This window comes from Ornithorhynchus anatinus, chromosome 5 (genome assembly GCF_004115215.2).
Source record: "Ornithorhynchus anatinus isolate Pmale09 chromosome 5, mOrnAna1.pri.v4, whole genome shotgun sequence".
Classification (NCBI taxonomy): Eukaryota; Metazoa; Chordata; class Mammalia; order Monotremata; family Ornithorhynchidae; genus Ornithorhynchus; species Ornithorhynchus anatinus.
In genome coordinates, this window is record NC_041732.1 from 10,180,049 (window position 1) to 10,197,932 (window position 17,884).

General features: G+C 54.7%; 1 protein-coding gene and 1 non-coding gene across 2 annotated transcripts in view; one reads left to right on the forward strand and one right to left on the reverse strand.

The window, feature by feature from the left end:
- The window catches only part of ADAMTS7 (ADAM metallopeptidase with thrombospondin type 1 motif 7), a 122,450-nt gene that overhangs the window by 85,401 nt on the left and 19,165 nt on the right, over window positions 1-17,884 (forward strand). Inside the window, 6 exon segments of the mRNA XM_029066529.2 lie at window positions 4,467-4,593; window positions 7,710-7,923; window positions 10,617-11,222; window positions 11,224-12,396; window positions 14,504-14,656; window positions 16,600-16,773. Of these exon segments, the coding sequence (XP_028922362.2) occupies window positions 4,467-4,593; window positions 7,710-7,923; window positions 10,617-11,222; window positions 11,224-12,396; window positions 14,504-14,656; window positions 16,600-16,773 (2,447 nt within the window).
- LOC114812647 lies at window positions 1,854-1,991 on the reverse strand. Its single transcript, XR_003760298.1, has one exon. It is a non-coding gene; the product is annotated as a small nucleolar RNA SNORA7 (small nucleolar RNA).

The following is a 17,884-nucleotide window of genomic DNA, read 5'->3' on the forward strand; positions in this document are numbered from 1 at the left end:
CACAGGAAGAGGCCTGAAGGGGCCGGGGTCAGTGGCCCTGGGGTGGGGTGACTGGATCTGGTGTAATGGAGAGAGATTCCAGACTGGGGGTCTCGGGGCCAAAAGGAAAGGGTTTCCCCAACCTTTGGATACCCAGCGCTAAGTGAGGCAGAGGAGGTTAGCCCATGACCACGTGGACTGGGAGCTCGTTGTGGTCAGGGAATGCGTCGATCAATTGTTGTACTGTACTCTCTCAAGCACTTAGTACGATACTCCGCACGCAGTATGTGCTCAGTAAATACGAATGAATAAATGAATGAACAAAAGGTAGGCTGTCAAACTAGCCATTTCACAAAATGGATCGAACGTTTGGGCTCTGCTGCTGACAGTGGTCAGATTAAACTGGGCAGGGTCAAAAAATGATGGTATTCGTTAAGCGCTTACTATATGCCAGGCACCGTACTAAGTGCTGGGTCAGCTCTCTAGGACATTCGGTGCTCTAAAGACACTGCTTCAGGGCCTGCAGCAAATCAGCTAGGACAGGATCAGGGCCAGATGGCTTTATTTCTTACTGGATGCCAGGTACTATACTAAGCACAGGGGTAGACACCAACTAATCGGGATGGACGCAGTCCCTGTCCCAGATCCTTAACTGTCGGCTTTAAAGCACTCAATCACCTTGGCCCCTCCTACCTCACCCCGCTACTCTCCTACTGCAGCCCAGCCTGCACATTTCGCTCCTCTAATGCCAACCTACTCACTGTACTTCGATCTCATCTATCTCGCCACCGGCCCCTCGCCCGCGTCCCGCCTCTAGCCGTGAATGCCCTCCCTCTTCATCTCCGACGATCACTCTCCCCTCCTTCAAGCCTTATTAAAAGCCCATCTCCTCCAAGAGACCTTCTCTGACTAAGCCCTCGTTTCCAGTTCTCCCACACTCTGTGTCACCCTGCCTTGCTTCCTTTATTCATCCGGCCCTCCAACAGCCCCACAGCACTCATGGACATATCCGTAATTTGTTGATTGATATTAATGTCTGTTTCCCCCTCTAGACTGTAGACTCATTGTGGGCGGAAAATGTGTCTGTTATATTGTTATGTCAACCTCTCCCAAGTGTTTAGTAGAGTGCTCTCTCCACACAGTAAGTGCTCGGTAAATACAACTGATTGATTTGTAGTCTTGCGCCGGTGTTGCCCACATTGCCCAGTGTCCTCTTTTCCTCCCTCCCTCCACCTCTTCCCTCCCTGCTTCTCATCCTCCTCCCTCCCTCCTTCTCTCATCGCCTCCTCCTCTCACAAGGCTCAGAGAAATAAAGACATCACTTTCCTGTAAGGATTAATTGTTCCCCCTCCCACCCACTTCCCCAGCCAGGATTCTCCAGAAAAGCCACACAAATGGAATTGGGCATGGAAAGGCAGGTGAGATTATTCCACGGATTTGGGAGCTTGCTGATTTAACCTCTAGACTGAAAGCTCGTCCTCTGGACTGTAAGTTCCATGTAGGCAGGGGATGTGTGTGTTTATTGTTATATTGTACTCTCCCAAGCACTCAGTACAGTGCTCTGCACCCGGTAAGTGCTCAATAAATACGATTGAGTGAATGAATGAATAAATGAGCCTGGCTCAATTTCTCGTTGGTTTTGGGTCCATCTTGTCTTATGCCGTCGAGTCGTTTTCGACCCATAGCGACACCATGGACACATCTCTACCAGAATGCCCCGCTTTCCATCTGCGATTGTTCTGGCAGTGTATCTATAGCGTTTTCTTGGTAAAAATCCAGACGTGGCATACCATTACCGCCTTCCGCTCAGGAAACTCGAGTCTCTGCCCTCGACTCTCTCCCCTGCCGCTGCTGCCCAGCATGGATGAGTTTCGACTTGTAGCGGAGAGCCCTCCACTCACTAGCTACTGCCCAAGCTAGGAATGGAATTGGTAGGCCTCTGCGTGACTCTCCCTCCCGTAGCCGAGACTGGTAGAGTACTGGAAACTCTCCAGGTGCGACCCTGAGAGGTTAGGCCAGGGTTTTCCCCGGCTGGGAGGTTGAGGGAGAGGTGTGTATGTGTGTGTCAGAGCCACTCACTGAATCACATTTTCACTGCACATCTGAGGCGGACCACATTTTCTGCAGCCTGAGGCCTTCCCGGAGGACCAGGGCCAACAGTTCCTCCCACCTCCTGCCAAGTGTGCTGTGTCAGATTTCTCATCCCTCCCCTCTGGTCTCCTCTGACCGGGGGAACTGGTGATACTCCAGGGCTTCTCTCGGCACAGGGGAAGCCCTGTAAATCTGATAGCTCAAGGAGAGCAGAGGTCGTGTCACAGACTCTCCTTTTCTTGGCGGGGACGAACCCGGTATTGTTGCCCCGACAATCTGGGCTATTGTCAGTCCAGAAAAGGCAAAATTAATAAAATAACTGCCGGTCTTCAGTTTCTGGGGTTGGTTAGCCAAGCTGGGGCAGACTGGAGGTGAAGCCAGGAATTTGTGTAATGAAGAATGAATGTCTGGGCATATTTTAACCTGCCTTCAATTTCCCTGCCCCTCTCCAGCTTGATTTCAGAGTCTCCTAACAATAACTACAACAACAAAATAATAATAATGATAATAATAATAGTAACTGTGGTATTCCTTAAGCTCCTATCCTCCAGTTGATCCTCCGATCGATCAATCGTATTTATTGAGCGCTTTCTGGGTGCAGAGCCCTGTACTAAGTGCTCGGGAGACTACAGTGTGACAGAGTTGGTGGACAAATTCCCTGCCTGCAAAGAGCTAACAGTCTATTATGGGCCAAGTACTGTACTAAGCACTGAGGTAGATACAATATAAGCTGATCAGACATAGGCCGTTTCCCACACGGGACACAAGGGAGAACAGGTATTGAATCCTCATTTTGCAGGTGAAACTGAGGTACGCAGAGGTTAAGTGACTTGCCCAAGCACACACAGCAGGCAAATGGCAGAGCCAGGATTAGAATCTAGATGTTAATTTTACCACTTCTCCTCTTCTTCTACTCCTCCTCTGACCTCTTCCTTTCAGACTGTGAGCCCCTGAACACAGGGGACAGGGACCATGCCTAAGTCCCACCTGTGTAGTCTTTCCCTGTGCTTAGTACAGCATTTTGCATACTTAGAGAAGCAGCGTGGCTCAGTGGAAAGAACACGGGCTTTGGAGTCAGAGGTCATGGGTTCGAATCCCGGCTCTGCCACTTGTCGGCTGTGTGACCGTGGGCAAGTCACTTAACTTCTCTGTGCCTCAGTTCCCTCATCTGTAAAATGGGGGTTAAGACTGTGAGCCCCACGTGGGACAACCTGATTCCCCTGTGTCTACCCCAGTGCTTAGAACAGTGCTCTGCACATAGTAAGCGCTTAACAAATACCAACATTATTATTATTATTATTATTATTACTTTGTAAGTGCCTAAAAAACACTATTACTACTCCTCTTCCTCCTTCTCCTCCCCTTTCCTCCTTCTCTTGATCCTGTACTTCCTCCTCCTCCTCGTTTTTTATTGTATTTTGTAAATGCTTACTATGTGCCAGGCACCGTATTAAGCGCTGGGGTAGATCCAAGCTAATCAGGTTGGACACAGTCCATGTCCCACATGGGGCACACAGTCTTAATCTCCAGTTTACAGATGAGATAACTGAGGCCCAGAGAAATAAAGTGATTTGCCCAGTGTCACATAGCAGACGAGTGGCAGAGCTGGAACTAGAACCCAGCTCCTTCTGTCTCCCAGGCCTGGGCTCTATTCACTAGGCCAACCTGCTTCTCATTCTAGGCCATGCTGTTCTTCTTCCTCCTCCTCCTCCTCCTCCTCATAATAATAATAATAATGATGATGATGGTATTTGTTAAGCACTTTACTATGTATCAAGCACAGTTTTGAGCACTGGGGTAGACACAAGCTAATCAGGTTGGACACGGTCCCTGTCCCTCATGGGGCATCCAGTCTTAATCCCCATTTTGCAAATGAGGGAATTGAGGCTCCCGGAAGTGACTTGCCCGAAGTTTCACAGCAGACGAGACAAGGCCCAGCTAGACACTCACTGGATCCTCCTGCCATCCCTCGGGGGAGCAAAAGGCAAGGATTACTGTCCAGGTTTTTCGATGGGAAAACTGGGGCCCAGACAGATTGTGCCCTGCCTAGGGCCCAGAGGAAATCCAGATCTCCTGTCTCCTAGCCCAGTGCGCTACCCTTTAGGCTATCCAGTGTCTCTCATTCCACCCTGGCCCCCGCACAACACACACACCCCCCGATCCTCCAAAGGGCACTAGTCACTGCAGCCCCTAGTCGGTGCTTAGTGAAGGACAGGGGGCTTGGGGGGGTCCGCAGTCCCTGCTAGACTGAAAGCTCATGTGGGCAACTAATGTGTCTGACATATTGTTCTATTGTACTCTCCCAAGTGCTTAGTACGGTGCTCTGCACACAGTGAGTGCTCAATAAATACGACGGAATGACTGACCGCAGCACCCTCCTGGTCTCTGCCCCTCAGGTGTTCAGAGGCAGAGCGTGCACTGCGTGGAGAAGCTGGCGGGGCTGGTGGAGGAGCACTACTGTGACGCGCTGAGCCGACCCGACGACAGACAGAAGAAATGCAGTGAGGAGCCCTGTCCCGCCAGGTCAGCTCCCCCTCCCTCTCTCCCACCACCGCCGCCGTGATTTCCCAACTGGGTCGCTCTCACCCCATGGCAGCCAAGGTTATCCATCCTTCAGGGGCTGGGGGTGGCACTCCGTGCTGGCTCTTTGTCTGGTTTTCAGCTGGTCCATCCCCCGTCTGGTGTGGATACTCGACACCTTTTTTCTATTTCAAACACCGAGCCGCCCCATGCCTCTCCTCCAGCTGCCGAGTTCTGTGGCTCCGTGTTCCAAGGGATACGGGAGGAGATCCAGGGATGCTGGGGAAAGCGGGAGGGTCAGGAGTCCCCCTAGAGAAACGCTGTAGGTTCAGACGGCTCCCAGTCATTGTTCTGTAAATAATAATAATAAATGTGGTACCCGTTAAGTACTTACTACGTGCCCAGCACTGTACTAAGCGCTGGGATGGATACAAGCAAAGTGGGTTGGACACAGCCTCCGCCCCAGGTGGAGCTCACAGTTACAATCCCCGTTTTATAGATAAGGTAACTGAGGCACAGAGAATAGTCATTATGGTATTGGTTAAGCGCTTACTATGCGCCAGGCTCTGTACTAAGCGCTGGGAGAGATACAAGCAAATCGGGTTGGACAAAGTCCCTGTCCCACGTGGGGCTCACAGTCTCAGTCCCCATTTTACAGATGAGGTAACTGAGGCACAGAGAAGTGAAGCGACTTGTCCAAGGTCACAGCCAACAAGTGGCGGAGCTGGGATTAGAGCCCGTGACCTTCTGACTCCCAGGCCCGTGCTCTCTCCACTACACCAAGCTCTATGATGTCACTGCGTTACACCGCATGCCCAGCGCAAAGCGTGGGATGTCACGTGCGCCTCTTTGTCTCCAATCCACAAGGACCATCAGTGACCGCCCCATATCCACATTCAGTCTGCCCATTTTCACAACAGTGTTGGGTCTCCTGGCTATTTATCGATCTTGCCCGGCACGCCAAGCCTGGCCCAGGGCCCAGGGGCCCTCCAGAGATTTCATTAGTCCGTGGATTTTCCCAAGTGAACTCCTGGGCAATGGATCTTCCCACGTGCTCTGCTCCGCAGAGAAGAACAGAATCCTGGCTTCCCAGAAGCTGATTCAGTAAATGAGGATCCACGGCTGAGGATTTACATGTCAGATATTATACCTAGGCACCTTCGGGGTGGTAGGAATCAATTCATCAGTGGCATTTATTGAGTACTTACTGTGTGCAGAGCACTGTACTGAGCACTTGGGAGAGTACAGTACAACAGAATGTATATGATGGGGAGGGGACGGTTGGGCAGAGGGAGTGCTGTCATTAAAATAAATTAAGGCTAGGGAAAATATTCAGTCATTATTCATTCAATCGTATTTATTGAGTACTTACCGTGAGCAAAGCACTGTTCTAAGCCTTTGGGACAGTACAATATAAATATAAACACATTCCCTGACCACAGTGATCTTACAGTCTAGAGGGGGAGACAGACATTAATAGAAATAAACATAAATTGCAGATAATAGTTCAATACCAGAGTATTAGGATATTTTCAAAGTGCTTACGGGATACATTCCAAATGCACGGTCGACACAGAGGGGAGGGCGGTTAAGAGAATTAGTCTGGGATTTTTATGTCCGCCAGGTACTTGGATTGAGATCGTGGGTTATTTACTGGTGTCGGAAATCCAAATCAACGCCCCTCTATCCTCTCAACAGCCCCGAGAGACAGCAGGGAATTGGTTGCTCTCGGGATTGACGACCCTCAGCTTAAAAAAGAAAACAGTTTCTCTGGCACAACCAGTCATCCTGGTCAGTTTTTTTTAATGGCATTTGTTAAGCGCTTATTATGTGTCAAACACTGTTCTAAGAGCTGGGGGTAGCTACACGTTAATTAGGTCGGACATATTCAATTAATTCAATAGTATTTATTGAGCGCTTACTATGTGCAGAGCACTGTGCTAAGCGCTTGGAATGGACAAATCGGTAACAGATAGAGACGGTCGCTGCCCTTTGATGGGCTTACAGTCTAATCGGGGGAGACGGACAGAACAATAGCAATAAATACAATCAAGACATATTCCCTGTCCTGGAAGGGGCTCCCGGTCCAAGTAGGAGAGAGGAGAGGCATTCAATCCCCATTTTATAGTTGAGGAAACTGAGGAACAGGGAAGTTAACCGATTTGCCCAAGGTCACATAGCAAGCAATTGGCAGCGCTGGGATTAGAACCCAGCTTCTCCGACTCCCAGGCCCCTGTTCTTTCCATCAGGCCACGTTGCTTCTCAATCATACTTATTGAGTGCTTATTGTGTGCAGAGCACTGTATTAAGCACTTGGGAAAGTACGGTATAACAGAGCTCCTAGTCTCATTCCCTGCCCGCTACGAGTTTACGATCTAGATGGGGAGTCAGAGTTAGTATTTAGCGCTTAATGTGGTGCCTGGCACATGGTAAGTGCTAACAAACACCGTGAAAAAAAAATTCACCCTCGAAAATGCCCATTTACCCCATAGGCAAATTGTGATGGGATCAGGCATCACAGAGTGATGTCCAGTGCGGCCGCTGGAAATGGCAACGGGCCCAGGGCCTAGGGCTCGTGAGTCTGGGTGGGAAAGCCCAGCGCGACAGGGAAAGGCTGAGGCCTCGGTGGGGATGTGGTCTGGAGAAGCAGCATGGCTTAGAGGGTAGAGCACAGGCCTGGGCGTCAGAAGGTCAGGCGTTCGAAACCCTGCTCCGCCACATGTCTGCTGTGTGACCTTCGGCGAATCGCTTCACTTCTCTGTGCCTCAGTTACCTGTAAAGTGGGGATTGAGCCTGTGAGCCCCACGTGGGACAATCTGATTACCTCGTATTTATTCCAGCGCTTAGAACAGTGCTTGACATATTAAATGCTTAACAAATACCCTAATTATTATTATTATTCTCTGGGCCTCAGTTCCCTCCTCTGTAAAATGGGGATTAAGAGTATGAGCCCCGGGTGGGACAGGGACTGTGTCCAACCTGATTCACTTGTATCTAGCCTAGTGCTTAGAACAGTGCTTGGCACATAGTAAGCCCTTAAGAAGTACAATTATTATTATTATGCTTGACTTCTTTCTCTCCCTCTCCCCACCTCCTACATCCCACCCCCCCTCCCCTAGGTGGTGGGTGGCCGAGTGGCAGAAGTGCTCCGTCACCTGCGGCGACGCCGGACTGCGCAAGAGGACGGTGCTGTGCATCCAGAGCGTGGGACTGGACGAGCAGAGGGCCCTGCCCCCCGGAGACTGCCTCCACCTCCCCAAGCCGGACGCCCGGGAGCCTTGCCCGGGGAATCCCCCCTGCCCGGCCCGCTGGGCCACAGGCAACTGGTCCGAGGTGAGGAGGCCGAAGGCCAGAGGGGCCGGGGGCAGCTCAGGCCTGAAGCTGAGGTCGGGCTGGACCCGGGCAGGTCTGGGCTCAAGAGTTCGGCCGGATCTCGGGGCCCTCGGCCCGTTTCGCCATATAGGTCCTGGGAGGAGGGGCACGGTCGTCGGTCCGCCCGAGCAGTGTAGTCCGGGCCCCCCTCCCCGGTTGCCGGATCTCGGGGAGGGATGGTCATCCCCCCCCCCCAGCAGTGTGGTCTCAGTGGGACGCGATCCCGGTTCCCTGGAGGGGTGGGTGGGTCCTGAACTCGACTGGCAACTGTGGGCAGTGAGGATGAACCGCTGGGGGGGAGGCGGGACGGCAGGGTCTCCCTGTGTGTATGGCACGGGACGCTGAGCTCTTAACCGTGGAAAGTACAGGCTGCAGTGGCCAACCAAGGTCCCAGGAGCCACGGCTCAGCTGGGCCACTCGGTGGCCAACCCGTCTTTACCGGCGACTTAAACAGATAAATCAGCCCACCCAGATGGAATCAGGCGGGCCTGGAGAATGCCCAGAACAACGGAGGTTTGGTTAGGCGGCGGGGCTGACTTTGACCCTGCAGACCTCAGTGCTAATCCCGACTGCTGGAGAAAAGCACCCGGCAGACGGGCCGGCCACCTGCCCAGGTGGGGATCAGAGAGGCTTCCGATGGGACCTGAGGCAGTGCCCCGGTGGGGCGCGCCTCACGCCACAGACCCAGTGATCCAGGGCTCCCAGAGGCGGAGGGCGGTCTGGTGACTGGGGCCAAGCCGACCAGTTCCTGGGTGGCAGGTGGCTCCAGGATTTCCCGGAGTCCCCTGCTCTCCAGACCGTCGGGGCAGGATGAGACCGAGACACGGTGACCGGGGCCCCTCCACAACCCTGGAGTGGGTTCAGTCGGAGAGTGGCTGGACATATGTGCCCGTGGGCGCCCCAGGTGTGCCCCCCATCCCCGCATGCCCCCGCAAAGACTCACACCAGGTGGGGTGAATGGGAGGGAGCCTGGAGGATCGAGTCACTTGAGGGCTTGTGCCTCCCCATCTCACTTCCCAAAGCGATGCGCTAAGAATTGGCCCTTGGTGCCAGCCTCACTAATATCACCCCGTCCTTCTTCCAGAGTGTTTCGGGTCTTTCCTGGGGCCGGCTGCATGCGGTTTCTCAGCTGGACAGTCAATCTTCTCCCGGGATGGATTTCTTTCCGCATAGGCCCAGGCACCTCCCCCTTCGTTCTGCCCAGAGCCCCCAGCCAACCTCCCACACTCGCTCAAGGCCACGGAGGTTTTCTGTTCAGGGAAGCAACGTGGCCTAAGGGATAGAGCACGGGCCTGGGAGTCAGAAGGACCTGGGTTCTAGTCCCGGCTCTGCAACTTCGTGGCTCAGTGGAAAGAGCATGGGCTTTGGAGTCAGAGGTCATGAGTTTGAATCCCAGCTCTGCCACTTGTCAGCTGTGTGAGTGTGGGCGAGTCACTTAAATTCTCTGCGCCTCAGTTCCCTCATCTGTAAAATGGGGATTAAGACCGTGAGCCCCACGTGGGACAATCTGATTCCCCCGTGTCTACCCCAGCGCTTAGAACAGTGCTCGGCACATAGTAAGCGCTTAACAAATACCAACGTTATTAACTTGTCTTTTGTGTGACCTTGGGCAAGTCTCTTCACTTCTCTGGGCCTCAGTTCCCTCATCTGTGAAATGGGGATTAAGACTGGGAGCCCCGCGTGGGATAGGGACTGTGTCCAACCTAATTCACTTGTACCTACCCCAACACTTAGAACAGTGCTTGACAGATAGTAAGCACTTAACAAATACCATCATCATTATTATTATCATTATTATAAACACCCCTGCTTCACAGGCCCCAATTCCCAGGCTTTATCACAGTAGACCCTGCAATAGGTAGCCAGGCCTGCCAAAGGCTTGGTATTTACTGAGTGCCTACTGAGTTTAACAACTGCATTAAGCGCTTGGGAAAATAAAGAAGAATCGACGAACACATTCCCGGCCCTCGACGAGCATTTTCCTTTTAATGGTATTTGTTAAGCGCTTACTAAGTGCCAGATGCTAAGCACTGGGGTAGCTACAAGCTAATCAGGTTGACGACAGTCCATCCCACATGGGGCTCACAGTCTTCACCTCCATTTTACAGATGAGGGAACTGAGGCCCAAAGAAATGAAGTGACTCGCTCAAGGTCACACAGCGGACAAGTGGCGGAGCTGGGACAAGAACCCAGGTTCTCTGACTCCCAGTCCCGTGCTCTTTCCAATGGGCCACACTGCTTTGCTTTATTTCCACTCTAATCCCGTAAAACTCTTCCCATTGTCACCCTTGGAGAGGCAGGCAGGAGAGCCCAAGGGAGGGGCCCCAGACATTGCCAACATCCGGAAAAGAAAGGGTGTTGGAAGCAGATCTTCGGCCCTCCGTCGTGAACCGGCGGAAGAACCAGATTCCCGCTAGACCGTAAGCTCCTTGTGGGCTGGAAACATGTCTACCATCTCTATTGCATCGTACTGCTTAGAACAGTGCTCTGCACAAGGGAAGGGCTCGATAAATACCACCGATGGATGGATCGATAAATCATCTCACTGTGGAGGTCAGCGGGGGCTTGCCTGGACACCCGCAGGCCCTAAGGCCAGGAAGCCTCTGAGCGGCGACCGTCCCGATTTGATTCCTTTATTCTCTCTTCTTTCGTAGTGCTCGGTGACCTGTGGGAACGGGACGCAGCGGCGGCCGGTTTATTGCAGCAACGACACCGGGGCTCCGTGCAGTGTCGCCCAGAGACCCGAGTCGGAAACAGCCTGCTCCCTCCCGCAGTGCCTCCACACCCTAGACAAGGCCCACCCCGACTGGTCGGGGAGCGGCTCCTCAAGCAAGGAACTCTTCAACGAGATCCACTACATCCCCGGTAACCACTTTCCCAAGTTCCCTCCGCTGGGGCCCGGAGGAGCCCCCGGGGCCAACGACCTGAACCTCATCGACGAGGACGACTTCGCCTCTCCCGGCGGCAAGAAGGGCAACGTGTTCGTCGACGACTTTTACTACGATTACAACTTCATCAACTTCCACGAAGACCTGTCCTACTCCCCGCCGGGCGAGAGAGATGAGGGCAGCGAGGGGAGGGGGGACGACGACGGGAGGGAGAGGCCGGGGGCCGGGGAGGCGACCCCCACCACGACGCCTCTCGAGGTGCCGCCCCAGACGGCGACGGAGGGAGGGGCGGAAACGGGCGGGGCTGGGGTCTCTCCCCCAGCGCCGGATGCCGGGAAGGGAGGTGGTTCCTGGGCGACCGGGGGGGCCGACGCCCGGGCCCCTCGAGACGACCCGGGCGGCCGATGAGGAAGGGGCTGAGGTGTTTACTGAAGTTTTCCCATCCCCTCAGCCGGGCCCGGCTCACGGTTCAGCAGACGGCCCCACTTACTTTCCCGCCACTGGCATCCTGACCGCCCTGCCTCCCCACAGGCCTGCCACATCCCCGCCCACTGAACCCAGAGATCCCGACTCTTCAGCCGTCCCAAACGACGTCGGGAGAGGGGAGCCCCATCCCGTGGGAAGAGAGGATGAGCCCAAGGGTGGGAAGGGTGGTCCCCCGAGGGCCACTGATCAAGGGGAGGGGGCTGCCAGCGGCCTCCACCCCTCCATCGGTGACTCCCAGGAGGAAGAGGAGGAGGAGGAGGCAGAGACACCGCCGCGGCTGGGGGAGACAGCTAATGCTTCTGGCGACAAAGACCCCACGGGCCCAGAGCCTGAGGGCCAGAAGCCCCCGGCAGGCCCGCGAGATCACGGTTCAGCCACCCTCTTGCCCCCGCGGCTCCAGGGTGACCCGCCCGAGGATCTCGCTCCTCTCCTCCCCACCCCTGCTCTGGAGGAGCCAAGCCCAGAAGGCATCGCCCAAGACCCCGGGGATGCCGTACGCTTCCTGGATCCCGGTCGCCAGGCCCCAGCGGGCAGCAGCGCTTCCCCAGGAGGGACCCAGGATCCTGGCCACTCCAGCCCCGCCACCGCCGAGACTGTTCCAGGGGCAGATGGCCCAGAGTCTCCGCCCCATCCCTCCATCCCTTCCTCGGGGCCCGCGACCCCCGGACCAAGCAGGCCCCTCCTCTCTCCAGGCCCGACCCCCAGAGGGGGCTGGACACCGACCGTGACCTCGCTCCGGGGCAGTCTGGCCAGCCCAGCGGACGTTCCCATCGGAAGCTCTGCCCCTGACCGTGAGCTGACCCCCGGGCCAGGGCTGGAGTGGGATGCCAGGGAGCCAGGAGTGGGCTCCCACGCCCACTCCTCCAGGGCTCCGGAGACATCCGGCCACGGGACCTTAGCCCAGAGCGCTGGATACTTCCCGACCACACTGCAGCCTTCCACCCTCCCACATCACCCGGGGAGCCGGCGACCTCCCTCGGGGACCATTCTCCCTGGGACCACTCCACTCCCTGCAGCGGTCCCTGCGGCAGCCAGCTGGGAAGTTGGAAACTGGAGTGAGGTAAGTACAGTGGAGTCCCCACCTCATCCCCTGACCCCCGCTGGAGGCAAGGGGCGGCTCCTCCAACAAGTCTCTCCCGTTCGCCGGGGTTCGCATGCGGGCAGAGCCGCGGGTACAAAGAGCGGGGCTTTCTGGACCCTGCCTGGAAAACAGAAGAGTTGATTTTCCTCGATGTTGAACTTGGACACCCTTCCAAGGACATGGGCGGGCATGAAAGTGAAGTGCAATTATAATCTGACATCCCCCAGGTTCAGCGGCCCAGCGGAGGGCGTCAGTAATCTTCCTCCCTCACCTCCCCACCCCAGCCCGGCCACTGTCGTCCAGCAGATTTCCCTCCCTTGCTGGACTGAGCTCTGCTGCTTGGCAGAGGGTCCCACTAAAGGGACGTAATGGGACGTCCCATTACGAGGAAGCCTATTTTCTAGGTTGAACGTCGCATCCTGAAATCTCTTGTCGATTTCACAGGAGGAAAGCTGGCTCCGTTCCTAGATTCCATCAACGGTCAGAGAATAAGAGCCGGCCTTCAGGTGGCCCTAGGGCCTCGCGGGGGGATCGGCCATAGGGGAAGCAGCAGAAGTTTATCCGACAATTCCGGCCGTGTGGGCTTTCTGGGAGGTCGGGGTCGCTGGCCACTGAAGAGCGGGGCTGAGGCTGCCGGCCACCAAAGAGACAACAGGCGGCGGGGCGCGGGGGTCAGCCCTTGCTGGTTGTAATTTTTAGTGGAGCCCGGAAGCTTATCACACATCAGAACACAGTTTCTCCCTTACTGGCCCCCCACTTCTGCCTTAGACACTCAGAGAACACGAGAGATGGGGAGAGAAGGGAATGAGGTGCTAAATTCCCTCGGCATGACAGGACGTCCTCATCTCAGGTCCCAGAATCCCAGGGCGTTTAAATAACCTGTACTGATCATGCTCCAGCTGATGTTTCCAGTGAGCAAAAGCGATTCGGGAGTGATGCTAGGTCGACTGCCGGCTTAGCCGGTGGAGACAGTCCCGGTTCTGAGAGCGCGCTACTAAGCGCTTGAGGAAGCACGAGAATTAGTAGACAAGAGACACAGCGTGGCCTGGTAGAGAGAGCCCGGAACTGGGAACAAGGGGACCTGGGTTCTAATCCTGACTTCGGTCACTTACCTCCAGTGTGACTCTGGGCAAGTGATTTAACTTCTGCATATCACCGTTCCCTTTTCTGCAAAATGGAGATTCAGTTCCTGTTCTCCCTCCTAATTAGGTTGTGAACCTCCTGTAGGACCTGTGGATCTTTTATCTACCCTCGCACTTAGTACAGGGCTTGGTATATAGTAAGCGCTTAAAAAACTGCATCATTATGATTACACGATCCTGGCTCTTAAGGAGCTATCAATTTAGCAGGAAAGAGATGAAACAAGGTCATAATAGCAGCCCTAGCATCTGCAGCAGTAATAGTGGTGAAGTAGCGTAGCCTAATGAAAGAGCACGGGCCTGGGGGTAAGAGACCACCTGCTCTGTGACCCCGGGGAACTGCACGAGCCAGGGGATGGAGGCGGGAGATCTGGGAGCGCGGTACAGTACCCACCTCGGGAAGAACAGAAAGGAGACTTACCCCAGGGGAAGCTGAGCCGGTGTTTATCTTTGGGAAACCCTGGGGTTGGATCCGGAGCTGGAACTGGAGAAGAATGGTCCCAAACAAAATCAGATGGGATCCGCCAAAAGGGGATCTTTGCATCTGTTCATTCCACCAAAAACAGAAACTCCTGGAATCCAGAATTCCAGAAAGGAACGGATCGCCTGCTTTCGATCAGAGTGACTAGACAAGGCAGACAGTGCCGAAGAGACCGTGGGTGGTCTTTTGATCCTTGCAAATTGGCACGGGCTAGGAAGAAAATGAACCTGAGCAGGAATTTAAATTGTGGTACATGGGGTAGGGATGTGGGGGCGTCTGGTACCACTCCGGACATCCGGGGGGCCAGAGTTCAGGTAACACGGTAGATTTTAGCAGCTGGGGGGGGGGGACCAGAGTGCACAGCTGTGGCCGGAAGTGAGGCAGGGGATTTAGGTGGTCCCCACCTAGCTGTCTGTCGGGGCCTGCGGGTCCCAAACTCCTCTTGATGTCCCCTTCTGGGTTACAGTGCTCCACCACGTGCGGCCTGGGGGGCATCTGGAGGACCGTCCGCTGCAGCTCGGGCCGAGAAGAAGACTGTGTCCTTGCCAACAAGCCGGTGCCCGCGCGCAGGTGCTACCTGAGGCCCTGCGCCTCGTGGAGCACGGGCAACTGGAGCAAGGTAAGAGGCCCGGGGCCTCACGATACCTCCGTCCCGAAGCCCGGCGTGGTTTCCCCACTTCCCTCCTTGTCCGTTTCCTTTCACCACCCGGAGTCCTGAGGAGGGCCTGTCACCGGAGGTGTGTCTGGGAGAGTCTCTTAGGACCCCAGCGGAGGGCAGACCCGGGGTCAAGGGCCCTCTCATTCGGGTCTCATCCCAAGTGGTTCCAGGAATAGCTTTACCAGAGTTAATAGCTTTATCAATATCTTGGGGCCTCCCGGGCACAGAGATAAGCTGGAAGGAGGATGGAGAAGCAGCGTGGCTTACTGGATAGAGCACGGGTCTGAGAGTCAGAGGACCTGCCTTCTAATCACAGCTCTGCCACATGTCTCCTGTGTGACCTTGGGCAAGTCACTTTATGTCTCTTTGCTTCACTGACCACATCTGTACAATGGGGATTAGGACTGTGAGCCCCTCATGGGACATGGACTGTGTCCAACTTGATTAGTGTGTATCTCCCCCAGTGCTTAGTACGGTGCCTAGCACAGAGTAAGAGCCAAACAAATGCCATAAAAAAAAGAGAGACCAGCGGGGAAGTTGATATAGACCAGGAGTATTGGGATGGATAATAATCATAATAACTATGATGATATTTGTTAGGTGCTTAATATGTGCCAGGCACGGTACTAAGCACTGGGGGGAGATTCAAGCAAATCAAGTTGGACACAGTCCCTGTCCCACAAGGTGCTCACAGATCTCCATTTTAAAGATGAGGTAACCGAGACCCAGAGAAGTCAACTGACTTGCCCAAGGTCACACAGCAGGGAAGTGGCGGAGCCAAGATCAGAACCCAAGTCCTTCCTATTTCACCTCCACATCAAACAAAAACTCCTCACCATTGGCTTTAAACCACTCAATCCCCTTGCTCCCTCTTACGTCACTTCGCTACTCACCTACTACAACCCAGCCCAAACACTTGGCTCCTCTAGCGCTAACCTTCAAGCTGAACCTCGATCTCGTCTGTCTCACCTCCAACCCCTTGCCCACATCCCTCCTCTGACCTGGAATGTCCTCCCTCCTCAAATCTGAAAATTATCCTCCCCCGCTTCAAAGCCTTATTGAAGGCACATCTCCTCCGAGAGGCCTTCCCTAAGTCCCCTTTCCTCTTCTCCCACTCCCTTCTGCATCACCCTGACTTGCTCTCTTGAATTCACCACTCCCGAGCCCCACAGCACTTAAGTACATGTCTGTACTTTATTTATTCGTATTAATGTCTGTCTCCCCCCTCTAGATTGTAAGCTTACTGTGGGCAGAGAATGTATCTGTTTGTTGTTAGAATTGTACTCTCCCAGCACAAGAAGTGCTCAGTCAATACAATTGAATGAATGAAGGAATACTCCCAGGCCCCTGCTCCGTCCACTAGGCCAAGCTGCTTCCTAGAGACTTGCTCTGTGATAACTACAAAGCAAAGGGATGAGGGTGGGCGAGGTGTGGGTGTGTGCTTCTGGATGAGGGTGGATGAGGGTGTGGGTGGGAAGACTGGATTGCAAGATTTGGCCAAGAAATTGATGTGGGGTCGAGAAGGAGAGACGGATATCTCCACTAGTGTAACCTGGGAGGCTTTCCAGGAGAAGGGTCTGGGCTAAATCCCCTGCCTTCATCCCCTTCTCTGACAACTAGGGAGCTTGTTTCCATGGAAACGGCCAGCAAGCTCCTTAAGGGGCCTCTAGGCCTCCTCTCCAGGCCCTCCACGGCCTAGCCCGGGCTTCCCCTACAATCGGGCACAGAGTGGAGCTGAGGCCCAAGAAGGGCCCCAGCGGGACCCAGCAGGGTGCTTGTCCCTGAAGAAGACAGTACAGAGCGGGGGCTCGCGGGGGTCCCTCTTAGGCTGGGTTGGCACCCCTTCCCATCCCCCACTGGCTGGCCTCACTGGGGGTCTGCCCCCCGTCTTCCCTCACCTCCAGTGCTCCAAGAACTGCGGGGGCGGTTCCAAGGTGAGAGATGTCCACTGTGCGGACCTGCGCGATCAGCGGCCTCTCCGGCCTTTCCACTGCCAGCCCCTCCTCGGCAAACCCCCGGCCCAGCTGCCTTGCCACGTTGACCCATGCCTGGACTGGTACATGTCGTCCTGGAGGGAGGTGAGGAGCCTGGAGAGACGGGGCACGGGGCCGGGGCACGGCCGATAAGCTGCCGGGCCCCGGTGAGGTGGCGGAGGGGGGAGTCTGGGCTTGAAGAGTGTAGGGGAAAACCTCCCAGGAGCCTATTAGGTTCCTGAGTCCTTGGAAGAATTGGGGTCCTTAACCCCTGCTGCTCCCCCGTCAATCATTCCATTTCCACTTCTCGGGTGCAGCCCAGACCTGCATCCACCCCCTTTCGGTCGACGCTACCCAACTCTGAACAGCGAAGCAATGTGGCCTAGTGGCAAGAGCATAGGCCCCGGGGAGTCAGCAGCACCTGGCTTCTAATTCTGACTCCACCACTCGTCTGCAGAACGCCCTTAGGCAAATCACTTCACTTCTCTGTGCCTCAGTTCCCTCATCTGTAAAATGGGGATTAAGGCCCTGAGCCCCACATGGGACATGAACTGTGTGGAACCTGATTAGCTTATATCAACTCCACTGCTCAGCAAAGTGTCTGGCACATAATAAGCACTCAACAAATACCATTTAAAGAAATAAATAATAGGCTACCATTGCTAAATACCCTGGATATTGATGGGACTGAGGCTGGGGAAATTGATTTGAAATGCTTTTCAATTGGGCTGGTTCACATGTGTGTCCCCCCTTTCGAAGCTCCCCACGCCCGACCCTCCTGTCAGGACCTAGGGCTTCCTGAGCAGCCAGTCATATCACCTGGGGGTCCCCTTGGGCTTCCGGGGAGAGTAACCCAGAGTTTCTTCCAAACCAAGACCTGTTGGCACCACTGTGCTTTTAGGAGTTCAGTGTAACGAAGATCAGAGTGGCGTAGGCGATAGAGCATGGGCCTGGGAGTCAGAAGGTCATGGATTCTAATCCCAGCTCCACCACTTGTCTGCTGTGTGACCTTGGGCAAGTCACTTCACTTCTCTGTGCCTCAGTTACCTCATCTGTAAAGCGGGAATTTAGTCCACATGGGTAAGCCCTATGTGGGACAGGGACTGTGTCCAACCCGATTTGCTTGTATCCACTCCAGCGCTTAGTATAGTGCTTGACACATAATAAGTGTTTAACAAATAGCACAATTACTATGAGTAGTAGTTTTATGGAGTGC